A 10,239-nucleotide genomic window follows, 5' to 3' on the forward strand; every position below is an offset into this window, starting at 1 on the left:
TATCTATCTATCTATCTATCTATCTATCTATCTATCTATCTATCTATCTATCTAATCTATAATCTCCATTATTAATCATAGCTTCTCTTATTCTGTTATTTTTAAGCCTGTTACTCTGTTATCTCCAGTTTCTTTCTCACTTGCCTATATATACATATATTCTGAATAAATATTCTAAAGAAATTGCATTGGGTCTTCTTGGAGTGCTGAGTGTTCCATTCACGAGAATCCTGAACCTCCTTAATCAGACAGTTCCTTTCTGGGCTTGTTGAGCTTGAGATGCTCATGTAACATCCAGCTTAAAATGTAAACATTTGGAGATGCACAGCTGGAGTTTGGGAGAAAGACTACAGCTGAACATATAAATTTGGGCAACATTTGCATAGAAATGATGGTTAAACTTAATGGGAGATAATCAGGTTACTGAGTAAGAGAGAGTGTTGTTCATTCTTTGTTCTTGAAGAGGACTAATAACATCACAAGAATATCGACTTGGGAGTGAACTGGATTTAAGTGAGGAAGAGCTGTGCAAAGTCAGCCTCAATCTCTCCTCCAGAGTCCAGTGGTGAAACATAAGTCAAGATGACTGGTGATGGCCCAGGATGCAGTGGGAGACTTTGGGTTTTTTAAACTAAGGTCTCAGTTTGTCTGAGGCAATGTGCATTCATTGATTAAGGGCTAGGTGGACAGTGAGACCTACTTTGCCATCACAAAAGAATCACTCCATGAAGGAAGACTCTCAGAGTTCTTGGCCAGAACAGAAAACAATTGCTATTTACCCCATGAAGGAGCATAAAGAGAGAATACAAGGACAAGCATGTGTATTTACTGTACATATTTACCCATATAGTCCATATGCAACTCAACCTCAACATATCCCAAATGTAACTTCCTATCTTCTCATTTCTCAATTCTTTGCAATCTGGCTTTCCTCCTCACCACTCAGGTGAAATTGATTTCTCTAGTTATGAGTAATCTCTTAATTGTCAGACCTTTACTTAAGTTTTTCAAAATGGAATTTTCTTGATCTTCATCCTTCTCAACTTTGCCTCATTTGCCACTATTGACTACCCTCTTCTCCCAATTTTTTTTTTTTGCTTTTTGGAGGAGGGGAAGGCAGGGCAATTGGCATTAATGACTTACCCAAAGTCACACAGCTAGTAAGTGTTAAGTGTCTGAAGCCACATTTAAACTCAGGTCCTCCTGACTCCCAGGGCTGGTGTGCTCTACTCACTGCGCCACCTAGCTGCCCCCCCAATATTTTTTCTTCCCTGAACTTTTGTGACATTTTTCTCTGGGTTCTCCATCAACCTGACTTCTCAGTTTCCTTTGCTGGTATATCATCATATCATACTCCCTAACTCTCTAACCTCAAGGCTCTATAATGAGGTAATTAGGTACTGGAGTTCAATAAATGAAAGATGGGATTGGAACTGTTAATTTGGAAGTCATTTGTATGAAAATGATAATTAAACCCATGACAATTTATGAGATTGCCAAGGAAAAGAATAGAGAGAAGACAAAACTTTGGGAGAAGCCCAAGATTAGTGGGTAGGAGGTAAATGATATTTCAGCAAAGGAGACTGAGGAGGAGGAGTCAGATAGGTGGGAGGAGAACCAGGAGAGAGTAATGTCGCAGACACCAGAATTCCAGAATTTGAGAATGGTGAGGGATTTCAGGGGCCATGGAGGGACTAGGTAGGTTCTAGTTCATCTTACCTGCTAAAAGGAATCTCTACTATACAGTATCCAAAAAGTAGTCACCCAGTCTGCACTCAAAACCCTCCCAGGAGGAGGAAATGTCACCTCTCTGAGCAGCTCATTCTACTTCTGGAAATCTTTGTTAGAAAGTTTCTTTGCCCTAGTATCATATGTATATTTACCTTATTTTAACTTTCTTTCACCACTCCTGCTTTTGCCCTTTGAGACTATAGAAAACAAATCTCCTTGCTCCTCTACTGACACACTTCCAAATATTTGAAGATAATTATTGTGTCTCCTCTGGAGTCTTCCCTTCTCCCAGAAAAACATGCCCAGTTCCTCAGTTTCAGAAGAGGTATGTAGGAACTAGAGTGTGATTGACAGGTAAGAAGCTTCAGAGATTAAGTAGGCTGATGACTGAGAAAAGGTCATTGAATTAGGTGTTTAAAAGATGGTTGGGGATCCTAGAGCAGTTTCGTTGATGGTGCTGAAAGTAAGTGGGAGGCAATGGGTATAGAGAATGGTTTCTAGGATTTGGGCTTTGAAAATAAGAAGAAATGTAAAATGACAGCCTGAAGGAATGTCATTGTAAAGTGAGAATTTGTTAAGAATGGAGGTGGTCTGGGCATGTTTGAAGGTGGTGGAGAAGGAGCCAGAAGATAAGGAGAGATTGACAATGGGAGAGAGGGAATGATTGAAACTTCCAAAGGAGATAGGGAAGAATGGGATCAAGGGCATAGGTAGCTTTGGCAAGAAGAAAGGTTACCCCTTCATCAAAAACTGGAGCAAAAGAGAAGAGAATAGAGAACAAGGTAGAAGAGTTTTAAGGTGTGGAGCAGGAGAGAAGATGGAGCTTATGGTAAATAACTGACTTCCTCAGTAACATAGGAGATGAGGTCCTCTGCCGAGTGAGACAGGGAAGCAAATAGGAGAAAAGGGATCTTGGAATCAAAGGGATTAGGGGAGGAGGAAATAAGAGTTTGACAGCTCTAGGATAGGGGAAGGATCAATTGTTTGAGGCTTCTACCCTCTAGGGTCCAGTCTGTTCTTTCTCCACCTCTACCTAGAAAGAAAAGGTTGGGCTGAATTTTAAAATGGTGGAGATGTTGCATAGCCATGCATCTGACTTCTGGATGGGGCTGATATCTGAGGTCTTGGTCCCTGAGAGGATCCTGGCATGAAGGCCTGGTGTCTGGATGCCTGATGGTATTAAAGGGGTGTGAGGTGGTGCTTTTCTCCAAGAATTCACTGAAACAAACCCAAGTAAGATCATAGGCTTATAGATCTAGAGCAGCAAGGAACCTCAGAGGCCATCTAGTCTAACTCCCTCATTTTGCAAATGAGGAAACAGGACCAAGGTCACATCAGTGGTGTCAGAAGTAGGATTTGAACCCAGTTCTTAACTAGAAGACCCAGCACTCTTTCCATGTGCTCTTCTGGATTAGCATCTCCACATGTGGAAGGAAGTTCCAGAGAAAGGGAGCCTCCAAATCCAGTCCCCAAGAGGTGCCTGGGCTAGAATTCCACCAGTCTTGGTCCAGTGATGGCAAACAGGAGAGGAGGTGTCAGGCAGAAGGGCTCAGTATCAGCTGTAGCTCCCGCCTACTAGGATGGAAAGTGGAGATGTTTTCTCAGATGGTTCATGGTATTTGGCAGAATAGGTTCTGTAGTAGAGAGAAGGGGGAAGGCTTCAAGCTCAGCTCCTTTAAGGAGCCAGGACTGGGGCACTCATGCTCATCAGGAGTAATAGAGGCTCTGTTCTAACTACCTAGCTGCTGGCCAGGCAATCTGCTGTTTGCACTGCCATTGCCTACCATGATACTTGGGGACACCAGTGTACATATATGCACATGCACACGTACATACACATATGTTATCTGACCATATGGGAACTCAGGTGTACATACAAGTTCATACTTATGTACAAAAAGGCCTCAGGACTCAGATCATTTCAGTATAGTTCTGCTGATCTTCCCTACTCTCCAAACTCTAGGTTAATAAGGAAACAGGTCTCCTTCCTCACTTCACCTGAGCCCATTGACTTTTCTGCTATTTCTTGGAGAAGCCTAAAGGTCAGAGAACAATCCACCTTGTGGTTTCAGGAGAGTCTTAGGCTGACCTCTTCCATGTGATAGAGACAGAGATAGGATTCTTATATGGGACAATGACATCTGACCTTCCCCACACACACACACACACACACACACACACACACACACACACACACGCTTGCGCGAGCTCTCTCTGTCTCTGTCTCTCTGTCTGACTGTCTGTCTGTCTGTCTGTGTCTCTCTCTCTCTCTCTCTTCAGGGGAAGCATACCAATGTAGGGACTGTGGGCTTGGACCAAGATCATCTGTTCCTTCCTGGGGTATTTAAGGAGGACTAATATCTCTGGTGGGATGGCTTGCAGAGCCCTTTTCAGGGCTGCTCATTTGCCTTTGGTGTCTACCTGGCACTCAGCTCTCTCTTGTGGTTCCAAGAAACTGTTTCATGCAGAGTGGCTACACCCTGTTAAACCATCTCATCAGACTGGCTAAACCAGGTTGAGGGTAAATGATGGGTCTCAAACCCCTTGGTGAGTTAGTGGGGTTTCTACCTCAAGCATATGAAGACTTTTCCCAGTGGAATGGGTGAACGGTAACATTTTGTTCCAAGGGCCATGGAGGTGACTGAAGCAGGCTTTGTGGAGTGCTTAGAGCTTGGTCAGGCATCAAAGGCTCCAAGGTCATCCACTGCATTTTGAACCATCACCAATCCTCTTGACTTCTGTCTTGACACTGGACTTCAATAATTCAGGAAGATAGTGAGGTTGATGACTTTGTGCAGCTCTGCCTCACTTAAATCCAATTCAAACACGAGTCATCACCCCTTGATGTAATTGGTCCTCTTTGAAAATGAAGGACAAAAACAATACCCCATAAAGAGTTCATGCCTTAACAATTTGGGGCCCAGAAAAAAAGACTGAATGAAGTGTGGGAGTTGGGGAGTTGTATGGTCTCTGATCTTCCTGCCCTCCCTTCTTTCTGCAGAAGATGGGTGAGTTGCCTCTAGACATCAACATCCATGATCCTCGATGGGACCAGACCACCTTTGTGGGTTGAGCTAAGCATTTCTTCACTGTCACCAACCCCTTGAATCTTCTACTATCTGAGGACAAACTCCATAATGCCTGAACCATTGTGGAGAACTACAGGTGATACCTCCTTACCCTTCCTTCCTGTCCTCCCTAGTCCCAAGCCCAAACCATTGTGGAGAACTACAGGTGATACCTCCTTACCCTTCCTTCCTGTCCTCCCTAGTCCCAAGAAAAATGGCAAGTGACCACTCCACTTCTGACCTCATTGTTAGATCTCTCAAGAATTCTAGAGAACTACAATTCTTAACCCAAATGTTCTTTTTTTTTTTGAGGGGGGAAGGCAAGGCAATTGGGGTTAAGTGACTTGCCCAAGGTCACAAGCTAGTTAAGTGTCAGGTGTCTGAGGCCAGATTTGAACTCAGGTCCTCCTGACTCTAGAGCTGGTGCTCTATTCACTTCCACACCTAACTACACCCACACAAATGTTCTTGAGGTCAAATTTTAAGTATCATGGATAGGGATGAAAGAGACCCTTCTTCCTATCTCACCTTCTCCTGGGGGAAATGATGGGCACTTACTCATAGAGGAAAACACGGACAGCAGCTAACTATGCCACCTTCACAAAAACTAGAGTCCTTGAAATAGCTCCTGATCCTAGCTTCAGACCCTGGACCATTCCCAGTGTGGATCCCTTCAGCCTGACATCATTACTGTGGGCATCAGAATCTTCAGATGGAGCCTGGGGGCCCTTTCCCCAGAGCTGTAGTGATGAATCAGGGATAATTGAGAGGACCTTGGCCCAAGGGTAGGAAAACAGTAGGCCTCTGGACTTTAGGACCTGAGGCCTATATTCCTAGATCCCTGTAAGATGCTTCCCTGGTTCCAAGATTCAGTTATACTTAAGTCTCTGTAACCAAGCAAGTATGGGCTTGTGGGATGAGAGGATTTGGGTATTCCTGGGGTGAACAACTGCCTTCCCAGGATAGCAAGACTGTTCTTCCCAAATAGGGCAGGGATTGTGACCCCTGGGCTGACTGAAGATGATCTATGGAAGGCCAAATATAAATATAACTCGGCCTTCCACCCTGATACTGGTGAGAATCTCTATCTCATTGGACGAATGTCAGCCTAAGTGCCCATGAATATGGGTTGCATGCTCACCTTCTACAGGTAGGTGCTCCAGCCCTTTAAAAGGGCACCCCAAACACTGGGCCCCTGTAGGCCAACATGGCATGATTCACATTCCCCTAGCCTCAGGTCTATACACTCTAGGCACCAGCCTAGAAGAGAGATGGGTTTGGGATACTTAGGCAGTAGAACCCAGTCTAATCATGGTCTAGTAGTAGAGGGAAAATGGGTTCTTCACTGGTGGTTTCTTTGACCTCTTAATGCTACCCCTTTCTCATGCCTCTCTTACATATGAAGATATGGCCCATGTATCCACCCACCCTAGATACATATGTATGTGTTTGTAATAGGGGAGGTCAGGAATAACACCAGAGCCCCTTTATGGGGAGCTTGGGGGCAATCATTGGGAATTCTGGGAGAAGGAAAGTAGAGATAACCATCAGGGTCCCTGAGTGAACAGTTTGGGGATTATCATGGAAAGGGAGTCTGTTCAGTGATGTATAGCATGAGGGGCATTGAGGACAATTAATGAGGTCTTTACTTGGAAGGGTCAGGAATAGTCATTAGGGTGTTAGGGTTCCAGAGTACAGGGATAGACCTACCTGCCCCTCAGGAACATTTCATTTCAACTGTGGTGTTCTGGCAGTGGGTGAACCAGTCCTTCAATGCTGTTGTCAACTACTGCAATAGAAGTGGGGGTGTGATAGTTACTGAGAAACAGTCCTTCAATTCCATCTAATGGGTGTTTCTTAAGCACTTACTATGTGATGCTGTGCTACATGCTTAATGGGGTACAGAGACAAAAATGGAGACAGTCCTGCCCTTACAGAGCTTCCATCTTCCTGGCTATAGCTGACAAGGCAGGCTCCTGCCTTCACCAGCCTCTCTTTCATGGGGCTTATAGCACAGTTTCAGGGTCTGGCTCTGGAAGCTGTGCCCTTATATCCCTATGGATACCTCATCTACCTGAGATGACCTTTGGAGGCAGTTTGCAGGGTTTGGGGATCAATATTGGGAGACTTTGTCTCTGTTTGTGCCTTCAGACAAAGATATAAGCTCCTTCCTCTGGTTTAAGGTATGGTTGGGCCCAGACTGTACCCTGGACCAGGTTGTGAACTGTGGAAGGTCTGTTACCTCTGCTCTCTTGCTGGACCTGACTGGCCCCAGACCAGGTCATGCTTCATATCCCGTCCAGCTGTCTACCTTGGGCATCTCCACATCTACTGTGCTGTAGAGCTTGTACCCTGCTCTAGGCAGAGTAATCAGATCAATACTGGCATTGCTTCTGGAAAGAATGTGTCGATTGATTACCAGACTGGATCAATCACTATCCTGGCTCCCCAAACTCAAGCTCTTCTCCCTGGCCAACATTCCTCTATAAGTGCTGTTTCTCTCTATTATAATGTAAACTCATTGAGAACAAGGACCATCTTGTTTGCATGTTTGCAGCCCTAGTAATTAGTACAATGCCTGGAATATAGTGAATGCTTAAGAAATGCTTTTTCATCTCTTCACTCTTACCACCTGACCCCTCTGTCCAAGGCAGCTGGTAACAGCTTACACGAGAGCTACCACTGGGGCTGTGCTCACTGCTCTGGGACTCAAATCCATCATCCAAGTAAGGTCCCCATCCTGACTTGCCCCTTAGTTCCTCCAGAGCCTTCTTGTCAGAGGCTCCGCCAAAGCTCTCCCCACGTCATTCCTCCCCCACAGTTCCCACCTCCCACCGAAGATATTCTGTACTCCATGACTGGTTCCACCTGACCACTGCCCCCTCCTTTAGCGCCTGCCTAGCCTGGTTAGCCACTTCGTTCCATTCTCAGCTGTGGCTACTGCCAATTACATCAACATCCCACTGATGAGGCAGAGGTGAGCAGGGTGTGGGGCGGGCCTTTGTGTGAACCATTCACTCTTACCTCACAAAACAAAAGAGAACTCACCTTTCTTCCTGGGAGGAAGCCCTGGGGCAGGGCTTTTAGACTCCTCTGGTCAGCTTGGCCCTGTGCCCTGCCAGCCCCTGGAGGGTTCTGGGAATGGGTCAGTGGCCAACCTTGATGCCACACAGACATGGCCTGAGGGATAGAGACAAGGCTGGGCCAGGACCATCTGAGGTGATCTTGGGGAGGTGGGGTTGGGGCAGGGGAATCTAAGTGGTCTCAATGTATCTATGTGAGGATCCAGGGCTTAGAGTCTGATACTACCTTTTCCCTTCCACATCCATGCCTTGGACCCAGGGAGATGCTGGTAGGGATCCCTGTGACCGATGATTTGGGCCACCATTTGGGCTGTTCTTCAAAGGTGGCTCAGGTGGGTATCTTCCAGGTGCTGACATCCCGGATCGGCATGATCATGCCTGCTATGAGTGAGCATGGGGCTGGAATGAAAGGAGGATGGGATGGGGAAGACAGGAGGAGGGGTGACCATGGGGGAGGCACTGAGGACTCAATGACATGAGCTGGACTCTTGGAGCTATTCCCTTTTCCCAGGTAATACCTGGCCTATTTCACCCTCGAGATTCCAAGAAGCTAGGTGGTGAAGTGGGTAGAGCTTAGAGGAAGAAAGATAGGAGTTCAAAGCCTGCCTTACCTCAGATACTTACTAGCTATGTAGCCTTGACCACTTAACCTCTCTTAGCCTCGGTTTTGTCATCTGTTAAATAGGGAGAATAATAGCACCTATCCCACAGGGTTGTGAGGCTCAATAAGATAACAGGTAAAGTGCTTTACACATGCTTCCCTTCCTCTAGCCATAACCCCTCTGATTATGAATGTGTTGGAAAAGAAAGACTTCTTGAAGGATTCCCACCCCTCCTGCTTCCCTCATTACTTTGGATACCATCATAAAGGTAAAGAAAGGACTAGAATTTGGCTGGGTGACCAGTGATGATAGCAGGGGACTGGTTAAAGAAATCTCCCTGAGAGAGGAAGAACTCAGTCCCCTCCTAGACCCCAGGCTCCTAGCCCAAGCTTAGTCTTTACCATTGAGATTAGATTGTGGCTGGGGATCCTGGGGGGTCAGAATGGCAAAGGGCCAGTGCTGGAGGAAGCCAAGGGAGGGGGTGGAGGACAGCACATACAAGCCGTCAGTCATTACAGTGACAGACGGGCACACAGTGGGAGCAGTTGCTCAACATGCTGCTACAAAACCAGACTTGTTATCATATTATTACACACACATTGAATGATGTGGGGAGCAGTACAAACAGACCATCCCCCTCCCCAGATAGGAATTGAAGACTATGGCTTGACCCTAGACACCAAGTGGGTTGGAATGGGTGAGCTCCATCTTTGAAGGAGAACCCAGAGTGCTTTGGGAAAGTGGCCATGGGTTGGGTGGGTGTTTGGGGCAGGGAGGAAACCCTAAGCTGCATCCCAGTGTAGAGTCTGTTTGGGAGCATGTCAGAAAGGATGGTCTTGGGGCTGTGGTTTGGGCCTGGATGGGTTGGGAGCAGTTCTTGGCAATGGGGAAGAGGCCTGGTTCTCTTCTGCCCCTTCTCACGCTCAGTCTCCCCATGCACTTTCCACAGTGAAGGCCTTGGCTCTTGGGCCCTATGCAAGTGGGACTGGTTGGCTTTTGGTAAATGTTGACTGGAGGAAGGGATAAGGGAATCTGGGAAGAGGAGGTCTGAAGGCTCCTCAGGCTCTGGATATGGGTGGAAGGGAACTTGTGACCACACTCAGACTCCCTCCTCCCCTTCCTCCTTCAGTCTGTTGTTTTCCACTCCCCTGTGCTGTGCACTTTTCCTCCAGAGGAGGTAAGTGCCCCTGGGAGGGGTCTAGGCTGGTTATCCCTTTCCCTCTAGCCGTGGGAGGGGTGTGGGGTGTGGAGAGGAAGTTCGAGGGCTGCCTGCACTTCAGGATAGAGATGGGTGGGCACTCTGGGAGGATGGAGGAGTGTCTGCCAGGCTGTTACTGAAAGACCCAATCCCTCAGAATAGGCAGTGTGAACTTTAGGGACCTTGCCCCCTCCTGGATGGTGTGTGTGTGTGTGTGTGTGTGTGTGTGTGTGTGTGTGTGTGTGTGTGTGTGTGTGTGTGTGTGTGTGTGTGTTGGCATTATGGGCTAGAAATTGTTTACTCAGGTCCCAGTATCCCTGGTTTTTCTCTAAACTCAAGATTGGGAGGGGGTAGGGAGCGAGGTCCAGCAGAGACTTCCATGGGGCCACCCCACCCCTCTTTCTCCATTAGAACAAAGTGTGTACAAGTGTTTGTGTTCCCCTGATTGGGGAGAGTCTTTCTACAGAATGAGGCAGAGCAGGATGTCCAAAAAGCTGTGGTGATCCCAGGATCTGGGTCCTCTCCAGATTAAGAACTCACTTAATCCTTTGTAGGAT

At 46.8% G+C, this 10,239-nt stretch overlaps 1 protein-coding gene across 1 annotated transcript; it reads left to right on the forward strand.

The window, feature by feature from the left end:
* Positions 1 to 4,735: 4,735 nt before the first annotated feature.
* SFXN3 (sideroflexin 3) lies at positions 4,736 to 9,665 on the forward strand. The gene is given in 8 exon segments (XM_069097392.1): positions 4,736 to 4,896; positions 5,788 to 5,949; positions 7,450 to 7,525; positions 7,691 to 7,776; positions 8,142 to 8,269; positions 8,654 to 8,705; positions 9,436 to 9,483; positions 9,614 to 9,665. Coding segments are annotated over 8 exon segments (765 nt in total).
* Positions 9,666 to 10,239: the final 574 nt, after the last annotated feature.

This window comes from Petaurus breviceps, unplaced genomic scaffold, assembly GCF_028583685.1.
Source record: "Petaurus breviceps papuanus isolate PSGF00001 unplaced genomic scaffold, PetGlider_PUasm1.0 37, whole genome shotgun sequence".
NCBI classification, from domain to species: domain Eukaryota; kingdom Metazoa; phylum Chordata; class Mammalia; order Diprotodontia; family Petauridae; genus Petaurus; species Petaurus breviceps.